An 18557-nucleotide genomic window follows, 5' to 3' on the forward strand; every position below is an offset into this window, starting at 1 on the left:
ACCTCAGCTAAGAATATTGTCCTCTTGGGGTGCCTGGGTGGCTCAGTGGGTTAAGCTTCTGCCTTCGGCTCAGGTCATGATCTCAGGGTCCTGGGATCGAGCCCCACATCGGGCTCTCTGCTCAGCGGGGAGCCTGCTTCCCTTCCTCTCTCTCTGCCTGCCTCTCTGCCTACGGGTGATCTCTGCCTGTCAAATGAATAAATAAAATCTTTAAAAAAAAAAAAAGAAAAAGAATATTGTCCTCTTGAGACTAAGAAAAATTACTGGGAATTCAATGTTCTAAGTTTCTGTTAGTAAAAGCTGGGCATTCCCCCTTAAAAATTTATCTTAGTTGACATACAATGTTACATTAGTTTCACAGGACAGCATAGTGATTCAACTTCTCCACAGTTAGGCTGCGCTCACAAGTGTATGTATCTGCAAGAAGGAAAGACAGGAAAATATCAAGCTGAGAGCCAGTTTATATGTTCATCCTACTTTTCTGCAGTATCTTTTTTTTTTTTCAAGAAAGGTGAATTTTGTATTTAAAAATGTCTTTCTAAAAGAAAGCACTGTCTTAGTACAGACTCTTGAAAATTTGCCTACTATACTGGCAATTCTTTCCATACCTACGTTTGTTTAAAATAATCGTAAAGTCAATTTGTAAACACCCACTTTGGCTGCGGACCCTCGTGCTCAGATGAATTGGCTGAGACTTTTGTTTCACCCTATTTCTCCGCCCTGCCTCCCCCCACTCCTTGGGCTTTGGACAGAAAAGAGGTTAAAGACGGAGGGCAAGGACCGCCGCTCGGTTCCTCCTTTCTTTTCCCAGTCGCAGCGCCTACTTTTTTGACAGCATTTTGAACTGAGATGACATAGTACATTACAAACGCCCAAGGGCAGAAAGGGGCAATGTTTAGTTAATGGAGTTGTCACTGTCATCTGTCTGTGCCCAGCCCAGACAGGGCACGCGTCCGGGCTGCCCTCCCCTTGGAACCCTGGCGCCTTTGGAAGGGAAACGGTGTGTGTGACGCAGTCGCCGGTCGCTTAGGGCCGCGTTCCGATTCAGACCTGAAGCCCCTAGCGTCCGGCCACACGCAGTGCCGCCCTGGCCTCAGTTTCCCCACTTTTAAAGAAGGGGAGTCATGCTGCCCTGTTTCTTGTTTCTCTCCAAGAACATCAGCCCTTCGCTGGTGTCCCTGCGCAACGCGCGCCGGGGCTTCGCGCTCCCGCTGCTCCGGGTCTCCAGGCGCCTCTCGCGCCCCGGGCGCACTGCCCCCCTGCGCCCGCTGGCAGCAGCCGCCTCCTCCCGGGACCCAGCCGGTCCCGCCTGCGCCCATTCCCGGGTGCGCCAGAACTTCCACCCGGACTCCGAGGCTGCCATCAACCGCCAGATCAACCTGGAGCTCTACGCGTCCTACGTGTACCTGTCCATGTCCTATTACTTCTCCCGAGATGACGTGGCCCTGAACAACTTCGCGGGATATTTCCTTCGCCAGTCCCGGGAAGAGACCAAGCACGCGGAAAAGCTGATGAGGCTGCAGAACCAGCGGGGAGGCCGGATCTGCCTGCAGGACATCAAGAAACCAGACCAGGACGATTGGGAAAGCGGGCTGAACGCCATGGAGTGTGCGCTGCTCTTGGAGAAGAATGTGAATCAGTCGTTGCTCGAATTGCACACTCTGGCCTCAGACAGAGGTGACCCCCACTTGTGCGACTTCCTGGAAACTCACTATCTGAATGAGCAGGTGAAGTCTATCAAAGAACTAGGTGACCACGTGCAAAACTTGACTAAGATGGGGGCTCCAGATTCTGGCCTGGCAGAGTACCTCTTTGACAAGCACACCCTTGGAGATGAAAACAATCAGAACTAAGTAACCCACAGGCTGCCCTCCTCACTGCCCAGGCTGTGACAAGACCCAGTCCGCAGACTCCTGCTTTCTTGCCCTTAAAATGAACCTCTATCTTTATACACCATAATGCTGTCCCAATAAAGTGACTTGTAGAGAAAATGAAGTTGGCCTCATATTAACAAGGGCTTTTTGTCCAATATCAAGGTAATTTTTTCCAGCCGAAAGGTAGCCCACAATACCACGGTATAAAAAAGACTGTGAAAAAGCTACTGAGAGTAGATGCAAACTTTCTCCAGTTATCAAATATTATTCCAGACCATGAACCTTCACTAAAATTCTGCAATTTTCAACTGCACAAGTGCCCGTTATTTTCAAGACCTTATACTAAAGGCTAAAATGGGAAGATGTGTAAGATAAATATGCAAATAACTCTAACGAGTTGAAGAAGATATACAGTACTGTAAAAACCATGTAAGCAAAATTCCACGACAGCTTTTACCTTTTCCCAGCATGTTCCAAGAAAAAGTGATGTCCGGCAATGATCTGTTTTTAAAGGATTTTGTGATCAAATAAATTTAAGAGAAGCTACACAAAGTATCAATGCTGGCCTTGGAAAGTCACAATGTCTATGAGCATTTAAGGGCTCTGGGAAGTCTTGCAATTAAAAACAAAAAACAAACAAAAATCTTGGATTATTTTTGTTTAGCTCAGTGTTTCCCAATATATCCAGTTGCAGGTAGTGTGTGTGTGTGTGTGTGTGTGTGTGTTTGAAATGATAATCTAGGTCTGTCTGATTAGAGACTCTCTACATCACCACTGGGCTATATAGCCTCTCTTTTCACATACCAAAAAGAGCAAATGCACTACAGAAAACAATCTTCTGTGACCTGTAAAATGGAGGGGAAAAAACATTGGGGTGGAAAAATCAAGAAGGAATCCAGAATGAAGGAGGCATCAGCAAGGCAGATGTTTTCTTGGGGGTGGGGGGAAAGAGGCATGAGAAGATTTATGGGAGAATATTTGATCAGCAGGCCTTGGGCTGGACTAAGAACACTGGGTGCTGTTTGGGGAGATGGGCTGGAGCCAAGCATGGAGGAGGGGAGGAGGGGCTTAGGCTTAATTTATTGAGCAATGGCAGTGCTTTGAAGGGCTCTCAGCAGAAGAATGCTATACTAAGAGCTGAGCCATCAGAAGTTCAGTTGTATAGAATAGAAACTGGAGAACAACCCAAATGTCTGTGTTCGTTTTGTCCTCTGAGAAACATGTCAAGATGGGATTAAATGTGTAAGAAATGTTTTAGGGAAAACAGAAACACCCTTGAGAGAAAATGGGAAAGGACCTAGGAGAAGCAGGGAGAGCCCCTAGACCCCATGCAAGTCTGATCCTAAAGGAAGAAGAGAGGATCCTGGTGCCTGGCTCTAAGCAACCTTCTGCAAGGCTGTCTGGGAGAACCAAAAGCCAGAGCTGCTCATCAGAGGAATCCCAGGTCTCCCAGAAATGGGCCTGCCTAAGTACATTTCCGGAGCTCAGTTATTGACTGGGAAGTGCAGGCTTGCAACAAGCTAAGAGATGAATCGATTTTCAAGCACAGCAGCAGGGGTCCCTGGCAAATTGTGCTCCCCGCAGTCCCAGATCTGAGAGGCTCATGCACATGACTGCACAGACTCAACAAAATGGTTTAGATTAAAATACCATACATGGAATGCCCTACAGCTATTAAATATGATTTTGCCAAACACATCATAATGTGAGCAGAAATCCACAATGTGCTTTCTTAAAAACAAGCATAAGACGGGGTTACATTATAGAACTGTATAGAGACAAATACAGGAAAAGTAATATATATGTGCCCCAAACGTAAGTATATATACCGACAAATGAAGCTAGATGACCTCTTAGTGAGATTGTTTTGGATATTTATTTTCTGTAGCTACTTGTCTTTTTAAAATAAATTTTTTATCATGGACACGCATTATGGTATTATCATAATAAGAAAAGTAAAAAGGTGGAGAGAAAGCAGGAAGGGCCTGAACCATGGCAAAATCAATGGAAACAGAAACAAAGAGATGCTGATGAGAGTACAGGCAGAACCTTTTAAATTTTGCAAAGGACTGAATACAGAGAGTTATAGATATGGGGTACAAAAAGCAAACTGATAGATCTCAGACTTGTGTTACTGGAGAAGAGGACCTGAGAATAAAAAGGGATCTCAGACAGGAGGAACAATTGGGTGTGGAGAATACATAATGATTTGCTTTTGATTAAGGGCACTGGCCTCACTTTACCTTCTATCCTTAAATTGGTTTATTGTGCTTCGCATAATCCTATTACATCTCTTCAGAAAACTTCCTCTTCAGTTCTTCTGGATGAGTGTTTTCCAAACTGCAGACTGCAACCCATTAGTGTGTCAAGACATTATTTAGTGAGTCACTATCCACCTTTTGTTAATAAAACAGATTTGAAGAGAAGTCAAAGTAAGGGAAGCAAGGGTAATATCTCCTGAAATTCTTGTGGGTGTGGGTGTGCACCTGTGTTCAGGTATTTACCTCCCATAGTGGTACTTCTTATTCTGTTGCTGTCAGAAACATACAATAGCCATTGTCCCAGGCAATTTTTTTTTCTTTTTCTTTTTCAAGATATCATTTATTTATTTGACAGACAGAGATTACAAGTAGGCAGAAAGGCAGTCAGAGAGAGGAGGAAACAGGCTCCCTGCTGAGCAGAGAGACCGATGTGGGGCTTGATCCCAGGACCCAGGGATCATGACCTGAGCTGAAGGCAGAGGCTTTAACCCACTGAGCCACCCAGGCGCCCCTGTCCCAGGCAATTCTTTGACACATTCTCATCTCCCTGCTCTGTCTCCTCCAGCTCCCCACTGTCTGTTGATAATACTCTGAGAATTTAGAAGGAATCCCAGGAGAACCTCACACTTTCTTATCATTGAATTGATCTCATGTTTGCCTTTATATTAACATGCAAAGCATTCTGTTCTGCTACCCTGGTTGAAGGATCTATGCTACTTCCTAAAACCCACTGCCCATGGTGTCCTGAGTCCCAACCCTCACACTTACTGAAAGACATGAGGACATCACACCTATAATTATGCTTTCACTAGTATCATAAATTTTGCCCGTTCTACTGATTGGTTCCCATGAGAAGCAAAGATGATGTTATTTCTCCTTTATCTTTTTCTTTAAAGCCACCTATGGACTAACATTCCCTCCAGCAAACACTAAGCTATCACCCGCTACTTAGCTCTCTTTTACAACAAAACTTCTTGAAAAAGTTATTTCTGCTTCCTGGCCATATTTATTCTGTTTTCTCTTGGGCCCCCGGCAAGTAAGTCTGTGTTCACTGTTTGCCACCACACCAACCACTATTTTTCCATCGGGATCATCAGTGACCTCCTTGATGATAAATCTAGTGCTTTTTGTTCCCTCAGCCAGCTAGCAGAACTTGTCCTTTCACTCCTAAAACACTCACTCACTGTTGTTTGTCTCCATTTCTAATTGCCCCTCATCTTCCCGAACTTTACATACTAGAGGGCTCCAGAATTCTGTCCTCACATCTGGGTCTCTTCTCCCTCTTCATCTATACTTGCTCTTTAAAGATCTCATCCAGTCCTGTGACTTCCATTTAAATATCTATCTACTGGATTCCCGTCCAACAAGGCAATGTAGGAAAACCCCGAACTCAGCTCCTCCATGACACACACCAAATTACAGCTATTTATGGAATAATTCTTCCCAAAGAACTGACTAAACAGCAAACTGAACAGCTACTGAACTACAAAGGTAGAGAAAATGACAAGAGAATAGCAAGAGAGACAGAGACACCATAACAAGGGTGATTCCCATTCCAGATACTGAGAATGGTAGTTGGGGAGGAATAGGACTGAGGGACTGGGAACAGAGTCCTCTGTCCTTGGGCATAGAAAAAAAAAAAAAAAAAGCCACAGTTTGAGAGTTACTAGCATGTAAAAAAGACAACACTAGAATTCTGCCAAATGGGGGAGTAGCTGTGGGAACACTGTCTAGGCTAGAGGGACTGGAGAAGCACACAGTTTGGGTTCCCATTCTGCCTTAAAAGCCTAGACTGCAAGGGCACGTGGGTGGCTTAGTGGGTTAAGCCTCTGCCTTCTGCTCAGGTCATGATCTCAGGGTCCTGGGATGGAGCCCCACATCTGGCTCTCTGCTTGGCAGAGAGCCTGCTTCCTCCTCTCTCTCTGCCTGCCTCTCTGCCTTCTTGTGATCTTTGTCAAATAAATAAATAAAATCTTAAAAAAAAAAAAAAAGCCTAGACTGTCCAGCAGGGTCTGGACGCCATCATCACTAGTGGGTCTGGTCACACACAGAGCTTAGAACTATAGCAAACTCAGGGCTTGACAACAAACCCACACCAGCCTGGGTCACACACCGAGTTTTGGGTTTTGGGTTTTTTTAGTTTTTAAAAATTTATTATTTTTATTTTTAAGATGATTTCTTAAAAATTTTCCTTCTTTTTTTTCTTTTTGTTCTTTTTGGATTTTCCTCTTCTTTGTTCTTTTTTTCCTCTTTTTTTTCTTTTCCTTAACTTTTTTCTTTCCTTTGTTATTTTATTATTATTATTATTATTATTATTATTATAGTTCTTCTTTTTATTAAAAAACCCACAGTTTCAAAGAGTAACTAGCATACAGAGCCACAGCTCCAGCCAGGAAAAGTCACCAGGCATCCAGTCTGTATATAGGATACCATACACAAGACCATTCCTTCAAACTTAACAGAAGTAGCTGTTCCACCTAATCCACAGAAACAAACAAAAGGCCAAGCAAAATGGGAAGAAAGAGGAATATGTTCCAAAAGAAGGAACAAGAAAACACCTCAGAAAAAGAACAAAATGAAGGAGAGATAATCAAATGCCTGATAAAGAATTTAAAGTAATGATCTTAAAGATACTGCACTGGAGAAAGAGTGGACGAGCTCAGTGAGAACTTCAGTAAAGTGATAGAAAATATAAAAAAGAACTGATGAGAGTTGAAGAATACAATAACTGAAATAAACACACCAGAGGGAATCAATAGTTAGCGGATGCAGAAGAACATGGTGATGTAGAAGACAGGAAAATAATGGCACACAGGCTGAACAGCAAAATAAGGAAGGAATTTTTAAATTGAAGAGAGGTTAAAATATCTCTTGGACAACACTGAGCAAACAAACATTCGCTTTACAAGGGTCCCAGAAGAGAAAGAGAAAAAGAAAAGTGTAGAAAACTTATTTGAAGAAATAATAACTAAAAACTTTCCTAACCTAGGGAAAGAAGTAGATGTTCAGGTTCAAGAAGCACAGAAGGTTCCAAACAAGATGAACTTAGGAAGTCCATTATCACAACACATTATAATTAAAACGTCAAAGATGAAAGATAAAGAGAGACTTTTAAGAGCATCAAGAGAAGAAAAAGTTTATGTACAAGGGAAACCCCATTAGGCTATCAATTGATTTTCCAGCAGTAAGTTTGTAGGCCAGAGAGGAAGGACATGATCTATTCAAAGTGCTGAAAGGAGAAAAAAACAAACAAACCAAACCAAACCAAACAAAACAAAAAAACAAAAAGCCTGAAACCAAAAATACACTGTCTGGCAAGGTTATAATTCAGAATTATAAAAAAAAGAAAAAAATTTTCCCAGACAAATGTTAAAGGAGTTTATCACCTCTAAACTAGCCTTACAGAAAATCTTAAAAGGAGCTTCTTTAAGTGGAAAACAAATGGCCCTAATTAGACATAAGAAAATTATGAATACAAAAATGGAATATATGACAACATACACATAAAACGAGGATGAGAGAATAAAAAGGGAAAAGAAGAAAAAAGAAAAGGGAAAAAATTTTGTTTCCTTTTCCTTTTAGTATTTTTTTAAGCATGTGTTTGAACTTAAATGGTCATCAAATTAATATAGCCTGCTATTTACTTTGGATGTTACATATAAAACTCACGGTAATCACAAACCCAAAGCCTATGAGAGACACACAAAGAAAGCAAGTCAAAAGTAGCACTACAGACACTCATCAACCACAAATAAAGAGAGCAAGAGAAGAAAGGAATGAACAAGATCTACAAAAACAACCAGAAAACAAATTTTAGAATGCCGGTAAGTACAGATCTATCAATAATTACTTGAAATGTGAATGGTCTAAATGCTCCAATCAGAGGACACAGGGTGACAGAATGGATTAAATAAATGGATTAAATAATGGATTAAAAAACATGTTGCCTACAAGAAACTTCTCTCAAACGTAAGGACACGTACAGACTGAAAGTGAAAGGATGGAAAAATATTCAACATGCACATGAAAGTGCAAAAAAAAAAAAAAAAGCCAGGGTAACAATACTTATATCAGACAAAATGGATTTTAGAACAAAGACTGTAACAAGAGACAAAGAATGGCGTTACACAATGATAAAGGGATCGATCCCACAGGAGGATATAACAATTGTAAGTATCTATGCACCCAACCCTGGAACATCTAAATACATAAAGCGACCATTAATGGACAAAAAGAGAGAAACTCATGGTAATAAAGTAAAGGACCTTCACACCTCACTTACATCAACAGATGGATAATCCAGATGGAAAAATCACTAAGGAAACAGTATCATTGATTGACACATTGGACCAAATGTACATAACAGATATGTACAGAACATTCCATCCAAAAATGACACAATATTCATTCTTTTCAAGTGCACAGTGAACATTTTCCAGAATATATCACATATTATGTCACAAATAACCCTCAATAAATTTAAGAAGATTGAAATCATACTGTGCATCTTTTCCAACCTCAACACTATGAAATTAGAAATAAATAACAAGAAAACACTGGAAAAAACACAAACTTGTGGAGACTAGACATGATACTAAACAACCAGTCGGTCAATGACAAAATCAAAGAAGAAATTTTAAAATATTTGGAAACAAATGAAAAGGAAAACACAACAGTCCAAATCTTTGGGACACAGTGAAAGAAGTTCTAAAAGGGAAGTACATAGCAATACAGGCCTATATCAAGAAACAAGAAAAAGCTCAAATAAACAATTTATTATTTCACCAAAAGGGACCAGGAAAAAAAGCCCAAGGTGAGTGAAAGAAGTGAAATAATAAAATCAGTAAAAATAAATGTCACCGAGATTAAAACAAGAGAAAAAAAAAATCAATGAAACCAAGAGCAGGTTTTCTGAAAAGATAAACAAAAGTGACAAATCTTTAGCCAGACTCATTAAGGAAAAAAAAAAAAAAATAGAAAGGACCCAAATAGATAAAACCAGAAATGAAAGAGGAGAATCAACAACTGACAACACAGAAATACAAAGGATTATAAGAGGGTGCCTGGATGGCTCAGTGGGTTAAGCCTCTGCCTTCAGCTCAGGTTATGATCTTGGGGTCCTGGGATCGAGCCCCGTCTTGGGCTGTCTGCTCAGCAGGGAGCCTGCTTCCCCCTCTCCCTCTGCCTGCCTCCCTGCCTACTTGTGATCTCTGTCTGTCAAATAAATAAATAAAATCTTTAAAAAAAATTATAAGAGAATACTCTGAAAAATAATATGCTAAAAAATTGAACAATCTAAAAGAAGTGGATAAATTCCTAGAAGTATATAATCTTCCAAAACTGAACAAGGAAGAATTAGAAAACCTGAACAGACTGATTACAAGTAACAAAAGTGAATCTGTAATCAAAAAATACTAAAAAATGAAGACCAGGACCAGATGGATCAAAAGTGAATTCTACCAGACATGTAAAGAAGAATTAATACCTATCTCCTCAAACTATTCCAAAAAATAAAAAAGGAAGGAAAGCTTTCAAATGCATCCTATGATATTTTACCAAACATTACCAATACCAACAACAAAGACACCACAAAACACACAAACAAATAAACAAAGTAAGGCTAGTACATCTGATGAACAAAGATGAAAAAATCCTCAACAAAATATTAGAAAATCACATACAATAATATATTAAAAATGTCATTCACCCCATCAGATGGGATTTATTCCCAGAATACAAGGATGATTGGATATTTGCAAATCAATCAATATCATACACCCCATCAACAAAACAAAGGATAAAAATCACATTATTATCTCAACACATGAAGAAAAACCATTTAACAAAAATCAACATTATTCATGATACAGACTCTCAAGAAAGTGTGGTTAGAAGGAATATACTTAAACATGATAGAAATCACATATGAACCCACAGCTAACAGCACACTCAAATGGTGAAATTCTGAAAGCTTTCCCTCTGAGATCAGGAATAAAGACAAGGGTACCCATTCTACTAGAAGTTCTAGACACAGCAATCAGATAAGAAGAAAAAAGAAGAGGCATCCATATTGGTAAAGAAGTTAAACCGTCCCTATTTGCAAATGACATGATACTGTACAGAGCAAATCCTAAAGACGCCACCAAAACACTACTAGAAATATCAATGAATTCAGAAAAATGGCAGGATACCAAATTAATACCCAGAAATTAGTACCATTTCCATACACTAATAATAAAGTAGAAGAAAAAGAAATTTAAAAAACAACACTCTTTAGAATTGCACCAAAAAGAATAAAATATCAGGTATAAAGTGAACAAGAGAGTTGAAAGACCTGTACTCCAAAAACTTTAAAACACTGACAAAAGAAATTGAAGATGACACAAACAAATGGAAAGATATCCCATTCTCATGGACTGAGAAAACCAATATGGTTAAAATGTCCATACTGTCCAAAGCAACCTACAGATTTAATTCAATCCCCATCAAAATACCAACAGCATTTTTCATAAAACTAGAACAAATAACACTAAAATGTTGTATGGAACCACAGAAGACCCCCGAATAGCCAAAGCAATCCTGAGAAAGAACAAAGCTGAAGGTATCACAATCCCAGATTTCAAGATATAATACAAAGCTGTGGTCATCAAAACAGTCTGATACTGGCACTGGCACAGAAATAGACACACAGATCAGTAGAAAAGAATTGAGACTCTAGAAATAAGCCCACATTTATATGGTCAATTAATCTATAACAAAGGAGGCAAGAACATACAATGGGGAAGACAGTGTCTATAACAGATGGTGCTGGGGAAACCAGACAGCTACACATAAAAGAATAAAACTGGAGCACTTTCTTACACCATACACAAAAATAAATTCAAAATATGATAAAGACCTAAATGTGAAACCTGAAACCATAAAAAGTCCTAGAAGAGAGCACAGGCAGAAACGTCTCTGACATTGGCCACAGCAACAATTTTCTGGATATTTTTTCCTAAAGGAAGGAAGCAAAAGCAAAAATAAATTATTGGGACTACATCAGAATATAATCATTTGCACAGAAAAGGAAACCATCAAGAAAACAAAAAGACAAAGTGCTAAATGGAAGAAGATATTTGTATATATCTAATAAGGGGTTTAATATCCAAGATATATATATTATCTTGATAGATAGCTATCCAAGATATTATATATATATATCTTGGCCAACAAGATACATATATCTTGGAATATATATATATATATATATATATATATATTCTATCTATCTAAGTACACAACTCAACACCCAAAAAATTTAACAATCAGATTTAAAAATGGGCAGACCCTCTGTTTAACCTTTCTTGTCCTGGCCGCAGAATTCAGGGTTGGCCAGCATCCTCCATGGTTAGGGGACACCACGGGCATCAATGTACAGGACCAACATCCCTAAAAGGCCTTAATTTTAGGTCTTTGGCTTATTTCCTAATAAAGGTATATACGTTGAAAAAATAAAAAAATAAAAATGGGCAGTGGTCTTGAATAGACATTCTTCCAAAGAAGCCATACATGGTCAACAGACACATGAAAAGATGCTCAACATCACTCATCATCAGGGAGATGCCCATCAAAACCACAATGAGATATTACCTTACAACAGTTAGAACAGCTAAAATCAAAATGGTAAGAAATAGCAAGTGTTGGTGAGGATGTGGAAAAAAAAAAAAAAGAACCCTCATGCACTGTTGGTAGGAATGTAAATTGGTACAGCCACTATGGAAAACAGTGTGGATATTTCTGAAAAAAAAAAAAAACTAAAAATAGAGTTACCATATGATCCAGTAATTCTACTATTGGGTATTTACTAAAGAAATGAAAATACTAATTCAAAAAGGTATATGCACTCCTATGTTTTTATTGCAGTATTACTTACAATGGCCAAGATATGGAAGCAACCTAAATATCTATCAATAGACAAATGGATAAAGAAAAAGTTTAAAGAAATAGACAAATGGATAAAGAAAATGTGGTGTGTGGTGTATGTGTGTGTGCACGCGCTTATATACAGGAATATTATAAGGGATGAAAAGGGATGAGATTGTGCCACTTGAGACAACCTGGATGGACCTAGAGTATATTATGCAAAGTGAAATAAATAAGTAAGACTAAGAAAGACAAATACCATATGATTCTAGTCATAAATGAAATCTAAAAACAAAACAAATGAATAAACAAATGAAAAGCAGACAGCAGAATCAGACCTATCAATACAGAGAACAAATTGATCATTGCTGGGGGGAGGTGAGTAGGGGGATTGACAAATGGGTAAAGAGGAGTGGGAGATGCAGGCTTCCAGTCATGAACTGAATAAGTCATAAGAATAAAGGACACAGCATAAGAAGTACAGTCATTGATATTATAATAGCGATGTGATGGGACAGATGGTAGCTACACTGGGGAGCACAGCATAATGTACAAACTTGTCAAATCACTACGTTGTACTTCTTAAACTAATGTAACATTGTGTCAACTATACTCAAAATACACACATTTTGTACATATATGTATAAATATTTAAGTGATATTTCTCTTCAGATGTTTACTTTTTTAAAGATTTTATTTATTTGTTTGACAGAGAGAGAGAGATCACAAGTAGGCAGAGAGGCAGGCAGAAAGGGGGAAGCAGGCTCCCACTGAGCGAGAGCCCAATGCGGGGCTTGATCCCAGGACCCTGAGATCATGACCTGAGCCGAAGGCAGAGGCTTAACCTACTGAGCCACCCAGGCGCCTCTCCCTTCAGATGTTTAAAAGACATCTCATATTTAACATGTTCCAAACATAACTTCACCAACCTCCACTACCCGTTGAACTCAAAGTCTTTTGTTTCATGATAGATGGAAAGTCCATTCTATTGGTTTCTAAAGCCTAGTCATTTCTGACTACTCTCTTACTCTCATACTGTACACCAGTCCTCAGCAAATCTTATCAGGTCTTCCTTCAAAATACATCCTTACCACTTCTAAAAATCTTCCTCACTGCCACTTTGGTATAAGCTTCCATCTTCTTTTTCTGCATTATTACATTTTACTCTTGACTGCTCTCACTGCTTACACACTGGGGCTCAAAGAATCCTTTCTCCACAAAGCAGCCAAAGTGAACTTTGTAAATCTACAAACAATCCTGTTACTTCTCAGCTCAAAACCCTTTAATGGCTTCTGTTCTCATCTGGAATCAAAGTCCGAATCCTTACTGTGCCCTACAATGCCCTGTGTAATTTGAGCTGCTAATATGTTACACATTTAGAGATACAGTTACATATATGTACGTATATACATAGAGAGAGAGAGATGTGTGTATGTATGAGAGTGTAAGTGGTAAGATTATAAGATTTCGTGCACACATAAATATATAAATAATAACATCAAAGAGGTATTATGTATGTTCTCTCTCTCTCTTTTCCCTTCTCAGGTATCACTATCTGTAAAGACACAGAAAGAGAGAGAGAGAACATTTTTTCTTCACTGTACTCCAGTCACATTTGCCTCCTTGTACCTCAGGGCCTATTCTCTCTGTTGGAAATACTTTGCTCCCACGTGTGAACATGGCTCCCACTTTCACTTCCTTCAGAGTTCTGCTCTAGGGGCATTTTACAGAGAGACTTTCCTTATTATTCAACCTTAATTACTCACCACATGTCCTGTCATTCTTTCCTCTGATAGGACTTGCTGTTCTCCGTGGCACTTGTCACCACCTGACACATGGTTGATTTGGTTATGCTTTCTTGTCTTATTCTTGACGCAAGCTCTGTGGGACAGGGACTTTGTTCCATTCACTACTGTCTCCACATTCCAGTGCCATTCTTATGTCTTAGTAGTTTCTCCATGAGTGTGAATGGGTGAGCGAAGACATCCAGAAGCATGTTGGAAGTGCTGGACTTCATCTTTCAAAAAATTAGTGTCGGGAAAGCGAATTGGGAAGTTGTCCGTATGGAGATAGTAAGTGAAAATGTGAAAAGGCTGAAGCAACAAAGATGAGAGAAAAGACAGACCCAGGAGAAAGTCCAAATGAAGAAAAGTAGAAATTGGGGGAGCTCTATAGCTAAGGGCGATTATATAAGGAACCCTTAATAGGTTACAGAAAAGGAACAAAAATAACAAGACTGAAAAAAAAAAAAAACCCAAACAAACAAACCCCAAAACCACTCATCCTGGAAACTGTAAGAGAAGAAATTCCATCAAATGTCACAGAGCCTAATGAGTTTATGGGCTGAAAGGGCAGAGAGTTGGCAGTCAGTAAGTGAGTGGTTCTTTTGGAATAATGGCTTCAGCGGAGGTGGTGATAGAGAGCCAGGTTCATGGTGAAGGGAAATGAGGTGAAGAATACAGAATGCTCTTTTGAAAATTTTTTCTTCTTTAAGTAATGAGGGTGCAAGAGGGTACATGGTGCCTGTGAGTGTGTCAGCATGAGGAAAGGAGCTGAAGAAAAGAAAGGACTTGAGAAGCAAGTGATAGAATGAGGTTCCAGGGGAGAAAGGAGAATGAAAAGAAGAGCTCAGGTATGGGGCCTGGTCGGATACATCTTCCCAAACCAAAATCCTACAAGAGGGAGGAAGTGACCTAGATTTTGAAAGGAGAAGAGGGCCAAGTGAGGGTGCTTATATTGGGTGAGCTCAAACTTTTAAACAAAGTAGCAAATGAGATCATCTACTGAGACATAGCTGCCTCTATATAAAAATATTTTAATTAACTTTATTTCTCAGATACAATTGCAAAAATAATATAAGTTATTTTACAGATGGGACATAATCTTTATTCTTCCTAATTTCAAACAAAGACTGGAGCTTTCCCAAATCAATAAACAAATTTCTGGAGTTGGGCCAAATGGAGGTTAGATTTCTAAACAAAAATCTAGTACACAGAAAGATATGGCTCCAAACCCCTAACAGTCATGTTGGATTGTATTACTCTTGAGCACAAACACCCAGGATGCCAAGATCCCAGGCCCTCTGACTTGCAGGAAAATACAGCATACTTCCCCTAACACTAACTCTTGAAAATCATTATCCTTCCATGTTCAGATTTTGTATGGTTCATTTGAAAGGGCAGAGCTTTCTTGGGGAAGCACTTAATCTACATGCCAAGATATCCTAGAACTGTGTGTGTGTGTGTGTGTGTGTGTGTGTGTGTGTGTGTGTACATCTCTTACTGAATTTTGACCCAGAGTTCCTGAAGCCAAGAAAAGTCCACTTGACTTTTAAAAAATTTGAACTTCACCCTCAGGCTTTCCACCCTCAGAGAAGAGGAGCAGAGAAGACACGGAGCACACTCAAGGTAACAAAGAAATGTGAGACACATGCATAGTGCAGAAAAGACAGAAACACAGACTTCTTCATGAGACACTCTTGGTCCACTTCTTCTACGAGTGCACCAAGAGGTGCATTCAGGAAGCAGACAACTAGGAAACATGCACAAATGCTAACCAGAACTGACAACAGTAGTGTCTCTGCTTACAACAGACTATTTGTCAAGCAGCACACAGCTTAGGAAATCAGAAAGGTGCACAGGCAATCACTGGTATGTTGCTGCCTTTTCTAAGCTTTCTATTTCTTTGTGCAAGATCAAGACACTTAATAGATACAATTGTTTTTAAGTGAATAAGTGAACAAATATGACAGGTACATGCACACACTCACACACACACAGACATACACGCTTGCTGAGAGTCTGACAGAATACTAATGCCCAAAAAGGAGTGGGACTGCCTGGCAGTGCAGAACAGATCAGAGACATGTACTCAGGTTTGGGCTCCTTCCAAGCAACCTGGCCAATTTCCCAGTACAGATGGTAGCCAAACAGTCTCCTGAGAGAGACAGAGAGAGCTAATGCTTTTGGAAATACTTAAGTCTCTCCCGAAACCCCTGAGCACTGTATTATCACAGGTTGAATTAGCAAAAAGAATTTCTAGGACCATAAAAGGGCTTTTACAGGACTAAAACACTACTACATGACCTACACACAGATCCTAGATGGTGTTGTCCAGTCATTAGGAGCCTGCATTTGAGAATTCAGAACACCTAGGTGAGAACAGCTGCTTCACCAGAGAGCAGCTGCATGATTTGGGGAAAGGAAGTTAAACTCGCAGAGTCTGAATTTCCTCTGCAGAGTGACAGCCTACCTCAAAGGTTATTGGGGGATTAAATAAAACAAAGCATACAAAGTTCAGCATATTGTCTGGTACATCGCAAATGCTCAATAGATATTAGTTGCTTAGAACTGGTGTTTTAAAGGGGACAAAATGATGTGAGTGTGTTTGTGAATGTAACTGCTTGTATATGCAGAGACTATCTCTGGGAGCGTCATGTCAGTCACCCTCAATCAAAGGAAACTGGAAGCCAGGAAAGGGCTCAATGTAGAGTCACCCGTAGCTCTTGAAATTTTAACCCCTCAAAATTATCACCCTTTTTTTTTCTTTTAAAGGTTTTATTTCTTTATTTGTCTGGGAGAAAGAGGGCGCACAACCTGGGGAGAGACAGAGCCGGGAACCCAACGCGTGACTAGATCCCAGGACCCTGGGATCATGACCTGAGCCAAAGGCAGATGCTTCATCGACTGAGCCACCCAGGTGCCCCCAAATTATCACCTTTAACAAAATAACATAAAATTTAAATATAGCAAATAAATAGGAGCTCTTATTAATTTTCCTCACCTCTAAGCAGCACACATATGCTAACATTTCTCCATACTGTATTCTCTCATTAAATTAAGAAATAATCCAAATACAAGTTAGAGGAGGACTCATATTTCTCCATCTTTTATCTAGCCTCAGGCATTTCCCAAAATTGTTTGTTTGCTTTCCTTAGCCATTGTTGAAATATAATGCTGTCCTCACTTCCATTGTTCCAACATGCATGAATTTCAGTTACCACAGTGTAGTTAAATAACAAGTTCATCAGCAACATGGTTCAAATTTCATTTACCATGGTATATTTACTCTGAGCACCCTGCACCAAGAACACACTTGGGAGTTAAGTCTTTAACCCACAAAGCACTATATAAGTAACAGATGCACATCATGATCAGTTACCAGTCATGTTACTTCTTTCAAAGTTGGTTTGCGATTGATCACTGTGCATCTGCTTCCCAGTTTACTTTCAGACAGAGAACCATAAAGTTGCTTTGCCACCCCTGCCAGTTTCTCGGTGACAAACCCAGGTAACATTTGGTAACTGGATAATCCAAAGAGAGTACTGGTCAAACGATGAAAGTATCACAAAGAAGTAAAAATGCAATACTGCTGGAAGAAAAATTGGGTGTAAATAGAATTTATGGACCTAAATGAGCAGTTATAATGACATGACTGAAGATATGATGGAGAAGTGACACGAGAGGGGGGTCAGGGAAAGACTTCCCATGAAAAAAACTTTTGGAGATATTTCACAACATCAAAAGTGCAAAAGATGAGGGGCACCTGGATGGCTCAGTGGGTTAAGCCTCTGCCTTCAGCTCAGGTCATGATCTCAGGGTCCTGGGATCAAGCCCCACATCAGGCTCTCTGCTCAGCAGGGAGCCTGCTTCCCCCTCTCTCTCTGCCTGCCTCTCTGCCTACCTGTGATCTCCCTCTGTCAAATAAATAAATAAAATCTTTTTTTTTTAAGTGCAAAAGATGAAATTTTGGAAATAAATCCAAATTTTACAAGGAGTACTGCAATTCATCAGGATATGAAAAGAAGACCATGGCTCCGTACACTAAGGAAAAGGAAAAAACACAGATGAAACTACACTTGATTTTTTTTTTTTTTCAAAGAACAAGATAAAAAACTTTAATTCTCACAGTTTCTAACCTTCTAAATTAGTGTCCTAAATAAATACCACTCTTACTGGTTTTTTTTTTTCATTTCCCTGAATATTTATAACCAACAGTAAGAGTGTTCAATGTTTCGACAACACAATTTTAAAAGTCACACAACAATCATAATTTTTCCCAGTGGTTATAAAGATCATCACTTTGCATGGTTTCAACTTCCAAGGCCAGGTTTATAGCCTTGCACTAACATGCAAAATAAGAATTATCTGTATATTCACTAAAGTAGGTAACTGATTGTTCTGTTAACAGTATCATTCTAAATGTTTTTTTGTTCTGTTTGTCAGGCATTTCTTCCATCTAAAAATAACCATCTCTGAATTACTGTGTATAGTAATATAGGAACCAATTTATTGTGGAGGCAAAGAAAATGGAATTAGAGATGGTGTACCTGTTTAAAATTTAATACCAGGGGTGGCTGGGTGGCTCAGTCAGTTAAGCATCAAACTCTTGGTTTCAGCTCAGGTCATGATCTCAGGGCCGTAAGTTCAAGCCTCCCTGGGGCTCCAGGCTCAATGCAGAGTCTGTTTGAGATTCTTTCTATCCCTCTGCCTCTGTCCCTCCCCCTGATCAAGCTGTC

General features: G+C 39.5%; 1 protein-coding gene across 1 annotated transcript; it reads left to right on the forward strand.

Annotated features, from left to right (window-relative positions):
* Positions 1 to 1037: 1037 nt before the first annotated feature.
* On the forward strand, positions 1038 to 2502 carry FTMT (ferritin mitochondrial). The gene has a single exon (XM_032849384.1). The coding sequence runs from the start codon at positions 1125 to 1127 to the stop codon at positions 1851 to 1853; it is 729 nt and encodes a 242-aa protein (XP_032705275.1). The 5' UTR covers positions 1038 to 1124; the 3' UTR covers positions 1854 to 2502.
* The last annotated feature ends 16055 nt before the right edge of the window (positions 2503 to 18557 follow it).

This window comes from Lontra canadensis, unplaced genomic scaffold (genome assembly GCF_010015895.1).
Source record: "Lontra canadensis isolate GAN:19392208 unplaced genomic scaffold, GSC_riverotter_1.0 scaffold226, whole genome shotgun sequence".
NCBI lineage: Eukaryota > Metazoa > Chordata > Mammalia > Carnivora > Mustelidae > Lontra > Lontra canadensis.